Genomic DNA, 23700 nt, shown 5'->3' on the forward strand with positions numbered 1-23700 from the left:
ACATTGACTTCCACGCCCCATGTCTCCTACCAAATCAGCCCTTCCTGGCAGCTGTAAGCAGCAGAGGCAAGGAAGAGGAAATGAACACAGTGGCCACCGTCCCAGTGGCTGGGGAATGTGAACAGACGTGACTTGCAGATAACATGTGGATGTCTTAGCATCCTCTGAGTTGGGAAGGGTCTTCTGTGGTGTTTTCCAGCCTCCCACCCAGTCACTACAGGATCCCCTTCTGAGAGCATCCCCCACAATTCCCTCGGTGGGGCAAACTCTTTAAATCGAAAGACTTCTTATAAAAAAGGAAAAAATGGCTGGTAAACCTAAAGCTACTGCTTTTCTCAGGAGAAGCATAGAAAAAGGCTTTTTCTTTCTCACCACAGCTCTGCTCTGCCTTCTAGGGCACAGGCTGGCAAGCTGCTGCTTCTGTTTTTATAAATAAAGTTTTATTAGAACACAGACACACTCAGCAGAGTGGAACAGATTCTCCAACAGAGACCACATGTCCTGTGAGCCTAAACTACTTATAGCTGACGTTTCACAGATACCATATCTGGAAGAAATTTCCTCAAGTGCCTGTGTGATGAGCTGCCTGTATGTTTTACTTCCTTTGCCAGTCAACACTGACATTTTTGTAAATTTTAATACAAATGAATTGTCAGACATATGAATTTTAAGGAATAAACAGAAAATATAAGAATAAATGTTTTTAGTATAAGATATGACCAGCACAAAGTTGCCTTCTAATTAAAAAACAGTAGACTGGGTATTAAGAAGTATAGAATGGAAAGTGTGCATGATAAATATGCATTATTATGCTGGTAACTTCTTGTTCTTTATCTAGATTAATAGCAGGAATCTAGCTCCCTGTGATAAATGCCGTGTGCCCACTGTGAACAACACCGAGTCTATAAGGTGTTTAATATGTCTAAGCCTTGTGTTTGTAATCTAGTTAGGCCGGTTGGCTACGGTAATGTATATGTTTAGATATGTATTGTGACATGTATATTGTATTATATGTAATATCTATCTTATGGGGATGAGAGCAAAATCTAAGCATGAAATTAATTGATAGTTCATAAACATGGAAAGAATGTCTTATGCATACGACCTTAGGGCAATTGTGTACAATTTTAATCTGTTTGCATTTTTTTTTAAAACTACAACCCATTACACAAGTCCAGGTGTGAAATTTTTTATCTGCAATATCGTGTTGGTGCTTGCAAATGTTTGGATTTTGGAGCATGTTAGCACTGACTGTTTTGGATTGGGAACAAACGAGTGAAGGAAGGTGGACAGGATAACACTTTGTGCGTGTGTGTAGTTCGGCTGCATCTTCTCCGCAGTGCTGGCAAACACCGATCTCACCCCCAGTCCCAGTCAGCAGTTTTAAAGACGCAGCATGGGGCTGCCTTTGACTGTTCTCTGCCCTGGGTGCTAATGATAATAGGTGCCGGTTTCATTTTGCTTGGCTTAGCTCTTCCCCACACCCCTTCGGTTTTGTTTGTTTGCTTTGGTTCAAAGAACTTAATTGCCACAGAATACCCTTCTATGGTTCCTCTTTCTCAAGGAGTCCGCCATTTTGTCAGATGCCTTGGTTGGGTTGTGGCTGTTTTCCTGTGGACTAAGGCTGGGCTAATAAGCAATTTGAGCCCTCTAGAAGGGACCAGCTCTCTGGCTCCACTCCTCAGAGCCTGGCTTCGCATCCTTTCTTAACCTAAATAAATGAGATCTTATCCAACTTGTATGTGGTTTTCTAGTGTTAGTAACTAGAGAGGTAGAGAGAGAATAGTTGGAACCAACATTAAATAATATAGTTTCTATTTTTAAACATTTTTATTTCTTTAAAGGTAGTGGCTCCTTCATTTGCCTGCCCTAAAATTTTGTCATCTTTTCACAAGTTCCCAAAAATGTGCTATGAAATCCAATAAGTTTAGTCTCAGCTGTGGTGGTTACTTATGCATCAACAGCTCTGATATTTTCTTGTTGTTTTGTTGTTGTTTTATGATAAAAATCATGAAAGGAACTAGAAAATATCAGAAAATCCATTTCGAGTTTTCCTAGCTCTGTGTGTACATGGATTTTAATTTTTCAGTTTATTTCACCAAAACGTTACACCAATTTGTCCTTTAAAAACCAAAGCTAAATCTTCCCACTGTGGTGGAACCGCCATACAATTCTTAGAAGTGCCTTTGACTTTGTAGCTTCTTCCGCCTTAGGCTTGATTATTGCGATTGGGTCCAATTGGCTTTGCGTGAGTTAAGCCTTCCATGAGCAGCATCCACTGATCACTGACTGTGAATCTGTATTTAGCCTTAAACAACGTATCGGGAGGTTAGGGAACTAAAGTGGGTGTCAGATGAGTGAAAAGATAGACCAGCAATGGCACAAACATTGGGAAGAACAGAACCCCACTGCTAAATGCACAGCCTTGTTTAATTCCCCGAGGAAAGCCTGTGAGTCAGAGACTATTTTCAGCCTGACTGGAGGTGATGGGAAGTTCCTTCGGAGGAGGTGAGAGAGGCTTGTGGTACCATGGTCACTCAGAGCCAGGGCTTTTAACCAGATGCCAAAGGAAGATAAGTCCAATGAACAATAAGAATAGAATTAAGTGATTCTTACGGGCATGGTGTCCAGGAGCATCTAACTACGAGCAAAGTGAATAAAGTCAGGCCCTGTTCCTTCCAGCTGAGAGCAGGCTCTCAGACTGGAGGCTTCTGAGCTGAGTAAATGGATCACACTCTGAGAAGCTGGTGAGACAGGAAACATTCCAGAGATCAGGATTCTAGCCAGCTTTTTTCCTAGAGTACATCCAGAGAGCGGTGTTGAGGGCCCCAAGTCAGACAATGAGGGTGAAGACAAACCTGGGAATTGATCTGAAAAACGGTTCCAAGTTGGGTCTTAGTGAAAACCATGGTAAGGAGGGCTGGGAGCCGATGTCTCCTTCACATGGGGAAGTAAATGATTTCTGAGCCCAAGGGATAGACAAAAACAAACAGGGACACGGCTAGCCTCGGGGAAGGCAGGCTTCTGTGTGTCACAGGCTGCAAATTCCATCACGAAACAGATAGGTCAGTGTGTGGCATGCAGAATGCAAAACTTTGCAACCACAGCAACTGGAAGGTGTGCGCAGCCGTAGGCACTATGATCCAAGTTCATTCAACGCGAGGAGCCTGGTCGCCAGAGCGACTGGGTGGGACTCTCTTCGAGTGTGAGCCTAAATTGGTGCCGACTTCACTACTTTTCAGAGTACAGCCCGTGATTCCACTGGTGACGCTTAGGAGAGAGGAATGACAAGGATTGAGGATTTTAGGGACTAAGGTAAGGAATGTCACCTTCCAGGTGGAGTGAGGCTGAGGTTTGGAGGAGAGCTATGAATAGTCGCCCCTGAACTCAGCCGAGAGGTGTTTGGAGAGGAAAGAAGTGCCTGACCTGTGTTGGTGGTGCTGACCTACTGTGGAAAGGCTCCTGCCGCTGGCTCCCCTGTCTGGTCAGATGGTGCCTGCACACTCAGTAACCAGAAGGAAAACGCCTTAGAAACAAAGGAAGTACTGGAAAATAAAATTATATATGTGTTTATGTGTGTGTATGTATATATATGTGTGAATGAAAGTTTCGTATATTTTACACATATTTTATATGCCAACATATATAGGAAGACAGAGGGAACAGGATGGGAGCACCACGTGGCCATGATCTGTGGACATGAGCGTTTTCCGTACCTCTTGCAGGGTGACGACTCGGATGAGGAAGATCTCTGCATCAGCAACAAATGGACTTTCCAGAGAACCAGCCGCAGGTGGTCCCGTGTGGATGACCTGCACACGCTCTTCCCAGGGGCAGACAGAAACGGGTCCCCAGGAGGCCCTAGGATGAGAAACACCACCAGCAGCGAGAGTGTGCTCACGGATCTGAGTGAACCCGAGGTCTGCTCCATTCACAGCGAAAGCAGCGGGGGCAGCGACAGCCGCAGCCACTCAGGGCAACACTGTGTCGACGGCCCGCTAGTTCTAGAGGGCACCCTGGTCAGCAGCGGCCTCCCACAGTCTCCCCGAGACAGTCTCGGCTACCCTTCCCACCCCAAGAATGAGAAACCCGCCAGGGCCAGAGCCAAGTCGTTTTTGAAACGCATGGATACCCTTCGAGCTAAGGGAGCACACGGGAGGCATAAGGGGTCAGGGCGGACAGGTGGCCTGGTCATCAGTGGACCTGTGCTGCAGCAGGAGCCAGAGTCCTTTAAGGCCATGCAGTACGTCCCGATACCCAATGGCGATGTGCAGACCTCGCCTCCAGCTGCCTGCAGGAAAGCGCTGCCCTGCTCCAGTAAGTCAAGTGGTGAGAGCAGCCCCTTGGAGAACAGCAGCCGAGTGAGCACTCCATGTATGAAGGAGCGCAAGTGCCACCATGAGGCCAACAAGCGTGGGGGCATGTACCTGGAGGACCTGGATGTGCTGGCAGGGACAGCGCCACCAGATACAGGGGACCAAAACCACACGCATGGGTTTCATTCCCAAGAGAACTTGGTGGTCCATATTCCCAAGGATCACAAACCAGGAACGTTCCCCAAGGCACTTTCTATAGAAAGCCTGTCACCCTCAGACAACAGCAATGGGATTAACTGGAGGACTGGAGGCATCTCCCTGGGCAGACAACAGGGCCCAGGCATGAGGGAACCCAGACTCATGGCGTCCTGCCACAGAGCCAGTCGGGTCAGTATCTATGACAATGTCCCTGGCTCACATCTGTATGCCAGCACAGGAGATCTCTTGGACCTGGAAAAAGATGGCCTCCTCCCACAGCTGGATGACATCTTGCAGCATGTCAACGGCATCCAAGAAGTGGTGGATGACTGGTCAAAAGATATCTTACCCGAACTGCAAAGTCACGATGTGCTCGCAGGGGAGCCTGCCTTATCCCCATTTCCATCTCCTAACCAGATCACTTTAGATTTTGAAGGCAACTCAGTCTCAGAAGGTCAGACGACACCCAGTGATGTAGAAAGGGATGGAACTTCTCTGAATGAATCGGAAGCTGCCGGGGTCAAAGAAAGAAGGGACTCTGGTGTGGGGGCCTCTCTGACCAGGCCAAACAGGTGGGTCACATGTTGTTATGAAGTTATGAATCTTCTTTGCTATGGTGGCTGTGTTTTTTGGTTTTGTTTCTTTTTATCACTGTGTGTGTGTGTGTGTGTGTGTGTGTGTGTGTGTATACACCATGTGTGTGCAGTACCCTCAGAAATCAGAAGAGGGCACCAGATTCCCTGGAACTGGAGTTACAGATCGCTGTAAGTTGCTATGTGGGTTCTGGGAACCGAACCCAGGTCCTCTGCAAGAGCAGCCAGTGCTTTTAGCTGCTGAGCCATTTCTTCATCCTCTTTGGTTATTTCCTTAACATAGGTGGACAGCCTGTTTGTGTAAATGCCTGGGTAGGTAGAGGTAGGTAGAGGTAGGTAGAGGTAGGTAAGCACACACAAGGTTAAGAATTATTTCAACAGAGTTGTTTTTACAGACAGAGGGACCAAATCCATGTCAGTACACATCCATTTCTTTGTCCTTTGCTTCAAACTTAGTTTTATTCAAGGGAAATCTAAAGAAGCATTGTAGGTGGAAGATCACAGACAACAGGCCCTGTGCGCAAGATTTATTTTTAATTCTATGAGATGTGAGGTGTATTTATGCCTTGTGCTGCTGCAGTTACCATTCAGACAGCAGACAAAACCGGTGTGCAGAAGCATCCTGAGAAACGAACCGAGGTCTCTAACTCCTGCCATCGGTGGGCGCCACCTGGGTTCCAGTTGAGGCAAGGATGTATTGTAGGACTCAGGGGTATGTCATCTGTGCCTGTCCCCTTCAGATGCCAGCTCCATCACAAAGGACAGTGAGGAGGCAGGCATAAAAAGTAGAAGATGCTCTACAGCCTCTGTGTTGGAGAATCTCCCCTGTGTATTCTCCCCCATTCCTCTCTGTTTTATGTCTCTGTCTCTTTGTCTCACTATTTCTTCTATCTCTTTGTCTCTGCCTCCATCTGTCTCTCGGTCCCTTTCTGTCGTCTTTCACTTTCTCACACATTCAGGTACACACACACACACACACACAAGCATGTACCTGGTTTAGCTGCCCTGGATACTTTGGAAGTGAATTTGAGAATAAGCAAAGTTTTTTTGTTTTTTTTTGTTTTTTTACAAAGGATTATATCACTTATTTAAATCCCACATTATTTGGTTGTACAGCCTTTCCTACTTTTAAATGAAATAATCAACACACCCTATTCTGGGTTTATATAAGCTGTCAAGTTCACCGCTCTGTCTTTGTTCTTTTTGCTCTGTGATGTTTTTGGCTCAGAACCTCCTGGGTAGCCATTTGTACCAAAGGGCTAGGTGGCTGGAGCTTTTTAGTTACCCTCGACCTGGTGACTGACAGCGCTGGCCTTCTGTGTTCCAGGCGACTACGATGGAGCAGCTTCCACCTCTCACACCAACCGCAGCCATCTCCAGCCACCCCGCACATCAGCAGCCAGACGGCGGCCCAGCTGAACCTGCTCCAGCGCTTCTCGCTGCTTCGTCTCACGGCCATCATGGAGAAGTACTCCATGTCTAACAAGCACGGCTGGACCTGGTATGTAGCATGTTCACAGGCGAGCACATGCTCAGAGCTAACTGTGTCATTGCAGAAAGCCTCCAGCGTTTCTATCCCGGTGTCTGGAGAACCGAGCACCATCTGCACTTCCCTTTCCTGGAAACCACAAGACTTCTGCTTGTCATCTGCCCTCTGGGCAGCCGGGCTAGTCCCGATGAAGCACGCGGGAAAGAAGGTTGCTTTATTTGTAGCTCCTGGGTGGTTTCCAGAGAAGGGAGTCAGGTCCCGAGAAAGAAGCAAGGCCAGCAAACAGTGACAAATGGTGAACACAGGAGTTAGAGAAGAACCTGCCACAAAATATGGCTGGCAGTTTGTGGGGAGACATCTGTCACTGGTCCTCGTGGCCGGGTGCAGAGCCCACCCCTTACAACACTGATCCACTAATCCTTCAAGTACGTGTCTGCTTCCATTGGCAAGTAAAAGTGAGGTTTTGCAGTACGCCTTTGGAATTAGGGAGCTGATAAAATCAATAGTGTATGTAGGCTTACTGTGTATGATGAATGAATGAGTGAATTTGAAAACCATAAAGCACTATGTCATGTCATATGTATAGAAGAATCAATGTTGTGTTTATAAAAATGTTTTCAAAGGTTATAAATTGTGTGATCAAATCAATATACATGTATGTTAAACATAATATATATATATATACATGCATGTTAAAATTTCCTTTAGAATATAGAGCTAGCTCTGGAAAACTTAAAGACATAGCCAAGAAAATACAGTTCATCTTTTTCCCCCCTTCAGTTTCTTCAACCCCAACCAGATGTATTCTTCCTCTTGTAAGAATACAAGTAAATACACTTTGTTTTGTTCCGTTTGGGGGAGTTTTAAGTGTTCATCACATGAGAGCTGTTTCAGTCACAATTAAATTGGAAAATTGCCCATCACCCCTGAATTGAAAACAGAGCCACAAAGACGATTTGCTATTGTGAATCACGCTGTTTAGCAGAAATGACATGTAGGCAAGAGCCGCGTGTAGAGCGCCACAGACTCTGACTGACGTAGAGAAGGCTGAAGTCTGCCTTTGCCTCTGAGGTATTCCAACTGGAGCTTGGCCTCCCTCTCGCTTGCTTCCACAGCCTCTCAGCACGCTGCGCCCCAGGGACCTTGCATGACCTGGTTTCTGTGAATTCCAGGTCCGTTCCAAAGTTCATGAAGAGGATGAAGGTTCCCGACTACAGAGACAAGGCTGTCTTCGGTGTTCCTCTCATAGTCCATGTCCAGAGAACCGGACAGCCCCTGCCTCAGAGCATTCAACAAGCACTGAGGTATCTACGTAGCAACTGTCTGGATCAGGTAGAGTGGTAAATCCCAAACATGGGCTTGGGGTGAGGGGATGGCGGACTGAGTGGGGCCTATCCAGAACAAGGCATACCTCACCAAAAGTAAACGGCACTAATGTCTCCAATGCCACGGTTTAATTCGGCCAGGTTAGGTCCCTATCTGGCTTTGGACAATGGTCCCTCCTTGGCTACCTGGTTACTGTGTAAGCAAAGGAAGCTGACGGTAATAACGTGTGTATCTCTAATGTCTAGTTTACACTCCCTTGAAATTGAGACGCAAGCTGTGGGCCGCACTACATTTTCAATTATTACCCCAAAGTCATTATTCAGCCCGCAGCATTCTTTTACCAGTTACGTAGTTGCTGGAAGAACAAAGAAGAGAAAAAAAACAGAATATAGGTCTGTGTCTCCCTTTATTAACTTCTCAAAGCAGCACAGTGAGCAAAACAGATTTATTTACATTTTTCTTTTTCAAAACTCACAAGTAGAATGTGAAAGCCATTTCAGCTGACTCCAACAGCCCCTTGCCTGAGAGGGCATGGGAAAGGGTCACAGGAAGGAGACACTCAGACTGTTTTCGGCCTGAGGACAGTTTGAGGACCATCATAGTGGTGGGCTCTACCCAAGCACGGGATGAGATCCATCCCATAGTTTATAAATTCCCATCCATTCCTCCTTTCCATACTCCGCCCCAAATAAAAGCCGCCCTGGCGCTTCACAGACTGCCCCTTGAGCAAGGGTGGCTGTGTAGTGAGCGGCCTCACCCACAGCAGCCTTCGGGCAGGCTTTGTTGATTTACCCTTGCCTTGGGCTCAGTGGGCGGGATGGGGCTATGCTCCACGAACTCAGAGATCTTGGCTCTGACCCTTGTAGCGATATCAGAACAGACCGAACTGAAAATCACAATGGCATCTTGATGAAGTGAATGCCAGTTTGCAAGCATCTTGGGTTGACCTACCTGGCAATCGTCCTTGACCTAGCCAGACAACGTGCAGATGGACAGTTTGCATATTTTTTTATGTCACAGTACAGGGCAGGTGGCTACTGTGGACATTTGGGTGGATGGCTGTTTCTGTTTTCAGCGTAAAGTGTCTAGCATGTATTGTTGCATCTTAGTAGAGCCAGCCCATGAACCTGGTTATTGACCTGTAATTTTTTTCCAGTAGCAGTTCTACCACGAATCCTCATTTAGAATCAGAGTTAACTTCCTATAGGCGTTTTACTAAGAAAACACTCGGACCTCTTTTCCAGTGGCTAAAGTATTACAGCCATGCCCTCCGATATAACTTTATGGCCCCAGTTACATTTGGCTGGTTTGTTGGTACACACCCAAGATTCTGTTTTCTGGCTAGTAGATGGCTTTGAATGCAAACACACTTTGCCATGTCTCTGTTTTTGTAAAAGTGTACACATTTTTCATAGTTCTTTCTGAGTTCTTAACTGTCCTTTCCTGAGATCTAAAAGACTGTGTATGTCCAAGGCATGGCCAGCAAAACCACTCACAAGACAAACAACATGCGCTCAGGAACACCTAAAGGAAATGCGGTCATCCACAGTCGGGTCCCCCATACTAACCTGTGTTTCCAGCAAGTATACTGAGTTCTGTTCTCCTTGCCTCTTTTTCCCACACCTACGCGAGGCAGTATCCACACCCAGGTCTCCACTGGGAGGCCAACATCTCCCAAACCTAACTTTACTTTTCACTGTTTCGGCCATTGCATCATTGGGCTTTTCCCCGTGGGACTTGGGTGTGACTCCGCTCCCCACTACAACCCTCATTGATAAATCCACTGTCGAGATTTGATTGACTGTATTGGCCATTATGTCCTCTAGTGCCCTCTCTGTGAGAATGAGAGGAAGAGCCCCCTCCGCCCGGGCTTCAGTACTTGAGAACCATGTGTTTCTTTTGGCCTACTGGCCTGAGTTTTGTATTGTAAACTCCAAGTTCATCTAACTGGGTGTGTTTTCCTCTGTGTACCGCCTGCTGGAGAGCTCAGAGCCAAAAGCATATTCTGTCTGTCCTAAACGTCGGTCCCTTTTCTCTTTGGGCCACAAACTCCTCGCAACCTCCTTCCCAGCTGCAGTTACCCCTTTTTCTTTTTCATTTTTCCTTTCTGATATCTTTCAAGGAACCTTTTGTTGCTCACTGTCAGTCATGTTCTTTCTTGAACCAGTTTGGATATAAATAAATAAAATGTAATGCCGCTGGATAGAAAACACCCCTCACCCAGCCCCGCCCCATGCATTCTTAGTGATGTCTGCGCTGGAATCACCCCTGTGATTGGCTCCATCTCCCTTCTGAAGCCAAAACTGTGGAGAGAAAATAAAATCGTAGGAAGAAAGGAAAACGGGGATACAGCCCTCTTCAGCCCTACTACTGGCTTCTCCCCAGTATCAGTCTCAAAGAATCCCACTGTGTACAGAGCCTTGTGGGGGAAAGGCTTTGTCAGGGAAATGGACACTGATGAGCAGTGCAGCCCACCGGGGAAGGCCATGCTTCTCTTGAGTCAGTCACGAGAAAGTAGCTGTAGGATGTCTGAAGGGACAGAGCCACCATTCACTTTAGCCCTGCAATGGCCCTGCCTTGTGTGTGGCCTTCCCTCCGCGTGTCACTTACAGGGGAGCACACAGACAGAGCCCTCCATGTGCCAGGGAGGTAAGAGAAGAACAGAACCAAGGAAAGCTAGAGAAGCAGGAAGAAGCCAAGAGAATCAGGCAGAGTGGGAAGATAGCCTTGGAGATCTAGTGCAATGAAAGTTAAGGAACCCAAAGAGCAGGCGGCAGGGCTAGGAATGGGAAGGGAAGTAGATGCTCCTTTCTTCGCCAATGGTGTCTCATCGGAATTGACAAGATTCACCTCTACACAGGGCCTCGCACTCTCAATCCGGGACTGTGGAAGACCCAAAAGTCCCCCAAACATCTTTCCTGTAAGCCACAGTCAGAGAACCATCATTTGAGACTGCCTTGAGGCTGTGGCACTGAACACTGAGTGGGAGGCCACCTGCAATTGGTGGGGTCCCTTCCAGAAAGCTAAACATTCGCCTGGAACGTCAGCACTCATCAGAAGGCTGTCAAAGCACAGGACCACAAAGCATTGCCAGCACTTTCTGTCTCTCCCTCCCCAGCGCAGTGCAGTTTCGATTTGAGGAAGGGCAACATACCCATTGTCAGCCATACAGGTGGCCTTCCATTGTCAGCCATTTGTATTCAGACATGGTGGCCTGGGGGACCAGCCTCGCCTTATTGTGTGAGCTTTCCTGGCTGTCCTAAACCACCCATCCGCTGCAGCATGGGTTATCTTTGGCTCCTGCATCGAAAGGCTAAGCCAACACTGCAGAGTCGCTGCCCATCACATACTCTACTTATGACTTTTGAATAAAGCCAACCTTTCTTCATTAGCTGAGCCCATTTCTAAAGAAGAGGAAATGGAAGTCCTGATAAACATCATTAAGCCCTGCAAGGATTAGCATCAACAGGACGCCAAGGAGGAGACTTAAGACTATTTAGATGAATTTGAATTCTAATGCAGCACTCACCGCCCAGCCACTCCTTTTAATGGAGCCACAAGATTTAAACGCCTATGAATTCTGAGAAGAGACCTCGCTTTCGGTGAAAGTGTTCTCTACATTGCCGCCTGCTGTTCACATCATCAGCTGATTACCTGAGCAGCCATAAGGGATAATCTGGGACCTTCTACATCAACTACTCCTGGAGCCCTGGCTTTTAGGTTGCTGAGCTTAGAGAAAAAGAATGAAAGTAACCCAAAGGGACACCCAGCCCTTGTCCTTCTGTCATTTAGCGGGGAGCTCACAGACAAGAGATGCTTGCGCAGTGGGTTTTCACAGCGCAGCACCACCTACCTCCTAAAGAGGGTACTGGGGATGTTGAAGAAGGAAGGTAAAGAGCCAGCCTGCTGTGTAATCTCTGGAACCCAGTACAAAATAATAGGATTCCTTGTTCTGGTTTTCTTTTCATTTTTTAAAAAGATTTAGTTATTTTTAATCATATATATATATATATGACTATTTTGCCTGCGTGTACTGTATATGTGCACTATGCATATGATGTCCACCGGGCCAGAAGGGGGCGTCAGAACCCCTGGAAGTGGAGTTACAGATGGTTGTGGGCCACCATGTGGGTGCTGGGAACTGAACCCAGGTCCTCTGCAAGAGCAGCCAGTGCTCTTAACCACTGAGTGTCTCTCCAGCCCCTCCTTAACATATTTTGAGAATCTCAAAACTGACAACAGAGCCTTCAGCAAACTCTGGGTCCCTGTAAGGCTGCCTGGATTTCCCATCCACTCGTGACAGGCATAGAAGTAAGTGGAAGACATGTCGCCCTCTTGGATCTCACTCAGAAGGACCTGAAAGTCTTGGGTCGCCTCTCAATAGCAGGCATAAGGAGCATGTTTAAAATACAAAAACAAACAAAAAAAACCCACTTTCTGTTGTTTTGTTTTTAGAACTTAGAACACAGCATTTTAGGTCCAAATGCCAATTTATCCTTGCTTTGGAGGCTATTGGCATTTAGCTGTCCTTCACAGTTAGATAGGAGACGCCCTGCCCTTGGCTCAGAACTACACCTTCAAGAGGCTAGTCTTCTTACTGTGTCCCAGTACAGTAAGACTTACTGCAGTTAACAAAAACCGCAGTGTTCAGACAACAAGAATTCCTGGCTTGTTCATTCATCAGCTGCCTGGTGTCTTCCTGAAGGCTGCAATTCTTGGGTCATTCTTAGCTACTGTACCTAAAATCTCATCTGGGGTTTTTAAAGCCACTTTGCCTCTAAGTGTAGGAAAGCAGCTTTTCTTCTAGGCTTCCAACAAATTCCACAGAACCCAGGGGGTATTTCCCACATCCCCTGGAAGGTGACGACAAAGCAGGAAGTCTCTGCTGGAATCGAAAGCGGAGTGAATCAGTTCCCTACCACCCTCCAGACAGCCTGTGTGCTCGGAGATGAAAGAGAGCCCCAGACAGATTTGTAATAATTGAAATCACAGTGTTTGCCAAAAGAGAAAACCTGGGAACGAAACAATACAAAGAAGGCATCCCGGGTGTACCTGTGTGCAGACTCCCAAAGAGCCACAGGACCCCAGAGGCCGGAGGACTGAGTTGAGCGGAAACAACACAAGTGCTCCTTTTATAGACCCTGATCGAAGCTTCTCTGCTGGGAGGCGAAAAAATTAAATGAGGATAAATTGTTGTGAGTCACACTTAAGGATATGCCCTCAGGGCGCTCCAATCTTGGGAAGGCCTGTGTAGCCCAGTGCGGTGTAGACAGTTCAGAGCCTGCTTCCAGAATTACACAGACTCAAGGATGTCAACCAATCGAAGCTGGAGCTCACTTCAGTAAGCACCTGCTACCTATCTTGATTTCTTCTTTTTTTTTTCCTACTGACAATGAATGCTTTCTTCCTGTGCTCTGTGATGCAATTTGAAATACTTGCCAGGCCAGGAAAAATAAATGTTCTCTAGATTTGGTGTGGAGAATCATCCAAATATAGCGAAAGATGGCATTTTCTAGACACTGCAAACTTGGAACACAGTAACCAGCACATTAAAAAGGAATCTGCCTGAATATCTTGATCTGTGGAATTCGGTGATAAGCCCTGGAATGCAAAGAGCTGTTCCTAAGAATTCTGTTCATGTGACCAGACAATGTAGCAACGTTTAATTTCCCCTGTGATCTATGCAGCTGACATGTTCAAACTCTCTAATGGCTTGGATTTTCCCCCCTTGTTCCTGTAAGTAATGATGACGGTGATACTGTTGCCTTCGTTTAGAGCAACAAGCAGGAGACGCCAGGGTTAGTATGACAGCTATATACAGGTGCTTCCCCAGGTATCTGGGAGAGAGCAATGGCCAGTCCCACCTGTCCACCACTCAGGAACATTCCACCTTGCTCACTGAAAGGCCAAGTGTTGAGAACTCAGTGCTCATATACCTGAACCAAGGAAAGCTCAGCTGTGATTTGGGTAGGGCAAGTCTGGGATAGAGGGCTCCTAGAGACGTCTGGACCTTACCCGGTTCCTCTCAGGATTCTCAGTGTACCATAAGGTCTCTGATCGCCTCACTTGCCCATCTTAAGGTCCTTATCATTTTCGTATCTTAATTGCTATGTGTGGTGACCTAGAAGGTAGATATGCATAGTTAGGATGACAAAAGCTATATTTTATTATGCTGAGGGTCATCACACAAGGCCCACTCTCTAAACTCCTATGATTCTAAGCCTATCTCCCGGAAGTTGCTCACCTGTGTAATGTATCTTAGCTGAAGGTAAGGTCCAGTCTCGAACGGAAGTCTCTGATTCGAAGTTCAGGGTCCTGCAGGAGACTCTCCAGCCACAGGGCAGATCAAGGTGGCATCTCTCCTGATGTGCCGAGCACAGCATTGCTCCTCATCTCTGCCTAGAGACTGTCCAATGGGTGTCCTGTGCTTCTAGGACTGTCTGGTGATCTTGACTGAGGGATGGCACTGGGTTCTGGTTATCAGGTCCAGTCTTCTTGGGTGTAGTGGGGTTCCTAAGATGTTTTTACACGTCTAAAAGGCATTATTTTTAAACTATTCTTATCACTTTCTGTTTATCAGGGACCAAGGGGTCTAAGTCTAAAGATGAAAAAGTCTACACACTGGGATGTAAGAGATGGGTCTGGGTCTTACAAAGACAACTTCATAATCCATAGTCTCTAGCCAAGGTGAAAAGAAAGGATACAGATTGGATTCTACAGAAGAGTGCACAGCTGCGCTTGAGTACGCAAGCTCAGCCAGCAGTGGTCCAGCCTCACTCAGTGCACAGCTCAGCCTTTTCTTTCTTTCTTTCTTTCTTTTTTTTTTTTTTTTTTTTTTTTGCTTTTTCGTTTCGAGTCAGGATTTCTCTGTGGTTTTGGAGCCTATCCTGGAACTAGCTCTTGTAGACCAGGCTGGTCTCAAACTCACAGAGATCCGCCTGTCTCTGCCTCCCAAGTGCTGGGATTAAAGGTGTGCGCCACCACCGCCCGGCTCAGCCTCACTTTCTTACGCAACTGGCTGATTTAAAGCAATGCAGTTGATAAGTGGAGCACAATTTTGAGCATTGAGTACAACCCTGAGCACATATTTTGATTTCATGAAGTGCTGACCCTAGAGGAACTGGAATTTCTACCAAGTGGCTTCTACCTACTTTTTTAAAAACCCGGTCTCTTTTCTTGCTTAACAGTCCATTGCTTTTACGTTTCCCACATCTGCTACTGTCTATAAAAAGCCACCCAGGAACCAGTCACACACACCCCAGCTGATCATGTCAGGTTCCAGGCATGTGAGAAACACATCACAGGTGCCAAGTATTTCAAAGAAAGAAAATCAAATGAGGAACTCAGAATGTGTGCTTACAAAGTTTTGTTTTAGGAGTCGGTTCCCCATAGACTCATTCCCCATAGGGATATGCCTGCATCTCTGAAATGTTTCCATTCTCCAAGTACATCATTTTGACCAAACCTCTTGTTGGGAGATATCCTTGTATGGATACTTGTTGAAAAAAAAAATGAGTCAAGTCACACCTATGCTGTTACAAGAGCTTACAACTTGGAAAGCACATAATCACATCCACATGTGTCTGGACATTAAGTCTCCGCTGGGGCTCTGTGGGGAGGGATACTATCCGTGTATCTGACAGGAAGGGGGTCAATGCTTGACTGTTACCTAAACTGGAAACTCAGTTACTGAGTTACTGGAAACTCAGAATTGTGGAGGTAGGATGATTTTCTAGCTCATCCAGTCCTTCCAGTCCTGGCCCTGGGCCTCCCCTTTACATCCAGAATTCCAACCCCAAGAAAGAAGTTGTAGGCAAAAGGAAACCAGGCTTACATGTCCTTGTGACTCATTTCAGGTGGGACTTTTCCGCAAGTCGGGAGTGAAGTCTCGAATCCATGCTCTGCGTCAAATGAACGAGAGCTTCCCTGAGAACGTGAGCTACGAAGACCAGTCTGCGTATGACGTGGCAGACATGGTGAAGCAGTTCTTCCGGGACCTCCCTGAGCCCCTGTTCACCAACAAGCTCAGTGAGACCTTCCTCCACATCTATCAGTGTAAGTAGCAATGGTACAGTGGGCCCACCTGTCAAAAGGGTGGAATTTTAAAGATGTATTTATTATGTATGTGTGTGTGTCTGCATGTGTGTATGTGCACCACATGCATGCAGTGCCCATGGAGGCCAGAAGAGGGCATCAGATCCCCTGGAACTCAAGTAACAGATGACTGTGAGCCACCATGTGGGTACCCAAACCTGGCTCCTCTGTGTAAACAGCACTTTCAGCTTCTGAGCCACATCCCCAGCCCTACAAGAGATGGAATTTTAATTATACAAGTAATTCCTGAATTTGTGAAGAAGCATATAAAAGTTACAATCCTACTTCTTCAGAAATAGCCTTTGCTCGGTTTGCTATGTATATCTCCATGCCATTCTTTGTATGTGTCTGAGGATACCTTCCCAAGATCAATATATGCCTTCTCAGTACATCTTTGTATAGATTCTCAAGCTAACTTCCAATCTATTTCTAATGTATTTAAAACAAAACAGTATCTAATAGAATTGTGTGTGTGCACACGCATGTGCGTGTTAAACCTAATTTCATTTTTGGAAGGTAAGCATTCTCTTTGATACAAAATTTGATAGTAGACTCAGAGTCAAGTGAATTATAACAGTTAGAAACAAACAAGGAAGCAGATGTATTTTAACTGGTGATATGTAAGCAACCAAATCAAGGTTATACCTTAATTCAGCTAGCTTACATTTTCATTTGGAAGGGTTTAAGTGACATTAAATCAGTAGTTCTTCACTCATCCACTATAGCTAAAGTAGTAATGAGAAGAACAATTGATTTAAAGGCCCATTCTGCTAAACATAGTTACAAAGGCGGGCATTAGGAAGGAGCAGGCAGGCCTTTTCTCGATAGGATAATGATATCATTACAAATTGGCAAGGAGCTTCGTGGCCCAAGTATCGTTTCTTAGGGCAAAATTACTCTGGTCCACAGACTTCGATTTTTACATCAAAATATTCCTCAAATGGGTCCCGAGATGGAACTGATCCAATCTGAAGACCGCTGCTACAGACACTCTGTACCACATGTGTTTAAGAAGTGCGTAATATTACAATTCAGGGAGGACTGTACCACCCATCAAAACAGAATAAAGGGCGGCACACTAAATAAATCTTATGTTGTCAAAGTGAATAGGTTAAGCTGAATTCATGCTCCTGGAGCCCCACAAAAAATGTTCACGGCGGTGTTGCAGGAAGAGGTCACACTCTGTTTTTCAATTAAACCTCCTTATGGATATAGTATTTGCATTCAATCAGCCCTTGGGTTGAAGCTGGCACTATCTACAGCTAAAGCTAAATTATTTCCAAGAGATAAATATCTTTTTAGCTCTTCCCTAGACTTGCAACCAAGAAGCCAGATTAAAGCAGGGCTCCATTTTATCGGAGCACACATTTACAGAGCAGGGCTGTGTTGAGCGCTGCAGAGCTTAGACTGTGTGGCACTCAATGTCTGTCCTTAGGGACCTTCGACTAGAGGGAAGTGAGACCAGTGCATAAATGACTGCAATACAGTTGGAGAGCATCCGTTCAAAAAAGGAAAAGAATGGTTACAAAGACAGATCCATGAAGGTTGAGGCCAGCAATGGGAACCTGGTAGAAGGAAATGGTTGGAGGTCGTTATGAAGGAACACGTTGTGGACGAAGCAAATCACTGTGTCAGAAGTGTGCAGGGGATTTGTCCTGTGTAGTAGGAGCTGCGGCCATTTCCCACTGCCCAGCTCCCACACGGCTAGCTTTACCAGAAATAACTATATGGAAACTGTATTCTTTTAAACAATGCTTGGCCCATTAGTTCTATCCTCTTATTGGCTAATTCTCACATCTCGATTAACCCATTTCTAATAATCTTTGTAACACCACAAGGTGGCTTACCAGGAAAGATCTTAACCTGTGTCTGTCTGGAGTAGGAGATTCATGGCGACTGATTGACTCAGCTTTCTTTCTCCCAGAATTCTGTTCTGTCTACTCCACCTACCTAATTTTCTGTCCTATCAGGGCCAAGGCAGTTTCTTTATTAACCAATGAAAGTAACACATAGTCATCATTTCCCTCTTCCATCAGTCCTGACTGAATGCAAAATACACAGCATTGCACCAGGGGACACCCAGAATCTAGGAGGCCACGGTCACAAGAAAGTGGCATTAATGACTAGGGCAAGAGGTTTATACTTGATCTGGTATGAACTGGAGAGCCACCAGATATTGGAAGACTTAGTTACAACGCCCGAAGCAGAACCGATCTCCCAACACAAATAGTTATTTAACAAGTAGAATGTTTTATTAGTACACATGGCATGAAGAAAAGTGAAATTAAACCATGCCAGTGTTGGGTAAACCTACAGTCCAGTGCTGCTAGGACAGCAGGGTCTTTGCCGCTCTCAAAGTCAGACTACAACGAAGTGTGCTTACGGAGTGGTTCAGTCTCGGCACAGTTGCCAGAACCTACAGAATTCACAGAATTGCCACATCTCCGTAAAGTCACACTGCGAGGCACCAAGAGAGTGCCAAGCATCTCCTTGGACATATGTCTCTTCTCATGGAGAACATGAACCTCACAGAAACTCCTAATGTCATCACTGGTCCCACCAGCCTAAACTGGTTTACAATGACCCTAACCCAGTCCATGGAAAGAGGAATTGAGTGACGGACCACCTTTGGTATGAGCTGATATGGTTCATCCCTGGATCCGTGGGAGGGCCCAACCCTCCCAACAGCCCATAACCAAAAGGAGTGTGTGTTTTGTTGGTGGAGAAGGGAAGGAAAGTAGGTCACAAGGGTGAAAATTCATCAGAACTGATTTTGGATCTGTGACTCAGGACCTGGTGAGTAAGAGGAACCAGGTAGACATGAACGGAAGCTTAGGGAGCTGGCACACTCCTGGGGTTCCAACAGATAGATTCCATGGCTTAGCAACAGGTATCCAAGCTGGTACTCAGGTTCGGCTGCCTCCCAGGTCTCCAAAGTATCTCTGTCTAGCTGGGTGGTGGTGGCACACACCTTTAATCCCAGCACTTAGGAGGCAGAGGCTGGCGGATCTCTGTGAGTTCGAGGCCAGCCAGGTCTACAAGAGCTCTTTCCAGGACAGGCTCCAAAGTCACAGAGAAATGCTGTCTCAAAAAACCAAAAAAAAAAGAAAAAGAAAAAGAAAGAAAGAAAGAAAAGAAAGAAAGAAAGAAAGAAAGAAAGAAAGAAAGAAAGAAAGAAAGAAAGAATCTCTGTTTTCTCGCTTGATGCCATCAGAGGCTTAACTTGAGCTCAGTGTTGGGTGGGTCATGAGAAGATCTTAATCCTACCAGTCTATAAGAGAGGACGGTGAGGGACCTGAGACACCCTAAGACTTTCAGACTTGGTGGCCTGGTGGGGGGGGGGCATGGAGGGGAGACATAGAAAGGGAAAGGAGAAGGGACCAAGAGCAGAGACAAAGCAGTCAGGAGAGGATGCTGAGTGTGAAAGACAGGTCGCCACCCACGTGGTCATAGATTTTATGGTACTAAACACGGACAGATCTAGAACCATTTCCCAAGAACCAAGAAAGAGACAGGGACCACAACAATGCCTCTTGTAACAGCAAGTGTGGTATAATGAGCAAAGCCAGTAGAATCCGGAATAAGCATATCTTCAGATAGACAAAGGAGCACAGGAAAAGAAAGGACACAGAGACGGCATATGCGCATCGCCAGTGACTTCGAGAAGAACAGCGTGGGAGCAAAAGCTGGAGCGGAAGGGGCTGAGGTTAGATAACACGCCCACACAGGGGACACCTTCCTTGGCTGCATTTACAAGCAGTTCATGGCTATGAGTGATCTTACACCATCAGTTATACTGGTTTCCACATAGGCCAGGGAAGAAAAAGAGCAATTTCACTGTCACTCAGACACAAGTGCTGTTCTCCAGAAAACCCAGTCACACCTTTGGCCAATATGCAATAGACAGGGTGAACCCTAACACGTGGTTACTCTTTCCAAGACATCTGGATTTGCTGACCTGCAAGAATGCTAGAGAGGGCCAGGGGAGCCCAGCACAGACACTCACGGGAGCACATATCCTCCAGCCTCGGGATCCCAGACACTGCGTGTCTAGAGCAGGCAGGGCTGATTCTTTTCTATCAGGCACCTCTACCAGTAATTGATACCTGAGTGTGTGCTTCTTTATTACATTAAAGGCACAGTGACATACAGTGAGATAGTGTGTACATCATAAAGCACAATTGAAAGCTCAAGGGACTGTCATGAGCACACTGCCCCGTGCCTCAGGAGTACAAGCACCTTACTATGAAGACCTCCGCTCCCGGGCGTGGCTCTTTTAGATCAGTCATATTCATCAGTGAGCTCCTGCCTGTGTCTTTGAATCAAACCTAAATGATCATGAACCAATCACAGCCAAGAGGACAGTAAAATACAGACCCTCGCCGGGCGGTGGTGGCGCACGCCTTTAATCCCAGCACTTGGGAGGCAGAGGCAGGCGGATCTCTGTGAGTTCGAGACCAGCCTGGTCTACAAGAGCTAGTTCCAGGACAGGCTCCAAAACCACAGAGAAACCCTGTCTCGAAAAACCAAAAAAAAAAAAAAAAATACAGACCCTCGTTCCCAATTTGTTGTGATTTTTGTTTTTCCACGTTGTGTTTTTGAGCCATTTACCTCTTAAGCCTATATGATCAGTGCCCACCACCTCCACAAGAGTGCCCTTCAGAGGGAGGGAGAGATGCTATTTACTCCCCAGAGCTGTAGGGAACCTGGTTCCTGTTCCTCATCAAACAGGTGACACTTGGTGACCATTCAAAGTCAGATCAGTGCCTTCTTCTGAGGTCTGGTGACTTGTAGGGACAGGAAGGATCCACTCATCCATGAGGCACTGGCTCCCCAGGGGTGGCCCAGGGCAAACAGCTCAGCCATTGATTGCTCAAGGTTCACCGAAGCACACCAGCAACACGGCCTAGGGCTCTACTGTGGTGGGGAAGGACCAGGTCTTTGTCTTTTCACCCAGTGGCTTTCACAAGTGAGTCCCACCCAACCTTGGCTGTCCCTAGCGCTGCCTGGCAAAGAGGATGAGCAAGAGAGCAGCCAGGCTAACAGAGCCCCAATCCATCACCAGCTTCCACTAATATAGCAATATGAAGAGAGACGAGCCTGGTGCTCAGAGTGTGAGACGCAGGGTGGTGGCTTTGCTCTCAGTACCTCTGGGACACTCAGACGGGTTCTGGAGTTTGCCCAGATGAGCTTCGAACTCCAGCTCTGCCCCTCACTGTGACTTCTCAGATTAACTACAGATGATGTCTCTGCATGTCTTCTGTCTGGAAGAGGAGTGCATGCATTTCTCCCCCACCGGCTCTGCTCTGTCCCTCTAACAACCTGACGCCCACTTCTCTTCAGATGTCCCCAAGGAACAGCAGCTGCAGGCTGTGCAGGCAGCTATCTTGCTGCTGGCGGATGAAAACCGGGAGGCCCTGCAGACGCTCCTGTGCTTCCTCCACGACGTCGTGAACTTAGTGGAAGAGAATCAGATGACGCCCATGAACCTGGCCGTGTGCCTGGCCCCCTCCCTCTTTCACCTTAACTTACTGAAGAAAGACAGCTCACCAAGGTGAGTTCTCCTCAGCACTGTCAGCCGTTCCCAAACCAGGGCTCCCACCAAGGCCCATTTTCTTAAGTAAAATTAAACAAAAGTGTTGTTGTAGGACAGTTCAGACAGAAGGCTTTGCGGGGGGGGGGGGGGGGGTGAGGCACCCTCATTCCTGGGCTGAGGTGCGTAGCACTACTGAGGTAGCCCTGAATGACATCAGTAGCAATCCAGAAAGTCCAAGAAGTTTTGCTTTATTTTATTTGAGTGGGAAGGAGAAGGAACATACATAAAAAGAAATTTACAATCGTTGGTTTTAAAAGGCTATATTTATAAAGCAAGGCACGGGAACCTGCAGTGGAGCAGTTTCAAAGGGAGAAAGAAACATAATTTTTCCACCTACAGCTCTTCCTGTCTTTGTACTTTTCCATGGCTTTTGGCTGTGAGTTGTCAGCCTGCCAGCCTGCCTCGGAGCATCTAAAAATGTGCGGTCACTGGTTTTTATTTGGAAAGGAGAAAGCCTGGGATCTGGGCAGCATCTGGGGATAAACAGCAAACAGATGGGACGGCCTGGGTATCCCAACATACTCCGACTGGGGATCTGCTTAGCACACTCTCATTCGATTACAGGGTCATCCAAAAGAAATATGCCACTGGGAAGCCAGATCAGAAGGACCTCAATGAAAATCTAGCTGCAGCCCAGGGGCTCGCCCACATGATCACAGAGTGCAACCGACTCTTTGAGGTGAGGCTGTGGAACTAGCAGCAGATTGGGAACAAGGGGAGGGATGATCGCTCTCCATTTTCCGACGACAGCCCTGTGCACTGCAGCTCTGGTCTCCGCCCCCAGGAGTTATGAAGAGCTAGCTGTATAGTCCAGGCTTTGACAGCCACTGGCAACTGAAGCTCATCACGACAATTTTTCATACAGACAGTTGAACTGCCTTCCTTTGTCAGGCTTAAGGCCAGTTGGTCAGCTAGTGACCTTTTATTTTTGTCTCAAGACGTGATTAGGGTCCTCCTCTGTCTGTCTGCCTGTCTCTCTTTCTCTGTGTATGCGTATGCACGTGCGCTTGAGTATGATTGAGTATTCCTTGTCACTAGGATGATTGACAGCCTATGATTGTAGCCGTAGCCGCACATGCATTCAAGAGACAAGTGGGGACACCTGGCACGCTCTCTATGGCAACACCGGCCTTTGTCGGCGGGAGAGCTGTACGGCAAGTAGTGAAGGCATGTCTGAGTCACAGCTGTGCTTTCCCTCCATGTGTCAGTGCGTGTGAAGGAGTGACGCCGTCTGAGCCCACGCTTGCCAGAAGGAATAAAAAGCAAAGTGGAACACGTGATCAGGAAGGCTTCCCAGTGTTTGGGATAATAAACATCAGCTCACAAATCCTATTTGGGTTTCCTGACTTTCTTAGACCCTGGTCTAAGATGGCCCAGCCCATGCTCGCCCTTGACTGGAGAGGCATGACTCTGTCTCCTCAGCCAGCCTCAGAATCTCTTTAGCTCACTGCTTTGTTCTTCCGTCCATTCCCTGGCTCAGGTCCCACATGAGATGGTGGTCCAGTCTCGGAGCTCCTACTTGGAGGCTGAGATCCATGCACCCAGCCTGGAAGACTTGGGAACGCAGGTGGCAGAGAGCGGGGCAACTTTCCACACGTACCTGGAGCATCTTGTCCAAGGCCTCCAGAAAGAAGCTAGGGAGAAATTCAAAGGGTGGGTCGCATGCTCCAGCCCCGACAACACAGACCTGGCTTTCAAAAAGGTAAGATTCACTTCCGCTGCAGAATGTGGGCGGCACCGTGGGACTTAGCGCCTGCGCGAACGGCGAAGGTCCAGGTGCCGCTCTATTCGAAGGCCGCCAACAGCACTCTCATCGGAGCCCAGCCTGTACAGAGGGCTGCTGGATCCCAGTCAGTCTCGGCCCCTTTTCTGTGATGCTGGGAAAAATCAATGCCGAGCATTTTTCACTTGCAAAGAGGAGCATTCTAAGAGTGCCTGTCAGACTGCAAACATGGAAGTTAAGTGGATTAGAACATGTCTGGCCTGAGGACTGAAGTATTTGCATTTTAAGTCCGGGTGCAGCATGACCAGCTCACTTTATATAACCAGCGATGGTTTAGAAGGCCCGCACAGCAGGATAAGGGTAGG

General features: G+C 47.0%; 1 protein-coding gene across 5 annotated transcripts in view; it reads left to right on the plus strand.

Moving 5' to 3' along the window:
- The window catches only part of Stard13 (StAR related lipid transfer domain containing 13), a 211555-nt gene that overhangs the window by 180754 nt on the left and 7101 nt on the right, over positions 1-23700 (plus strand). For 3 of the 5 annotated variants that reach the window (XM_075971342.1, XM_075971333.1, XM_075971370.1), the window contains exons 5-11: positions 3726-5086; positions 6435-6608; positions 7712-7928; positions 15779-15977; positions 21360-21570; positions 22177-22291; positions 23093-23314. In XM_075971342.1, the coding sequence (XP_075827457.1) occupies positions 3726-5086; positions 6435-6608; positions 7712-7928; positions 15779-15977; positions 21360-21570; positions 22177-22291; positions 23093-23314 (2499 nt within the window). The remainder of the gene's footprint in view (positions 1-3725; positions 5087-6434; positions 6609-7711; positions 7929-15778; positions 15978-21359; positions 21571-22176; positions 22292-23092; positions 23315-23700) is intronic. The other 2 variants (XM_075971359.1, XM_075971349.1) reach the window with 1 other exon arrangement.

The sequence above is a fragment of the Microtus pennsylvanicus genome, chromosome 1 (assembly GCF_037038515.1).
Source record: "Microtus pennsylvanicus isolate mMicPen1 chromosome 1, mMicPen1.hap1, whole genome shotgun sequence".
NCBI lineage: Eukaryota > Metazoa > Chordata > Mammalia > Rodentia > Cricetidae > Microtus > Microtus pennsylvanicus.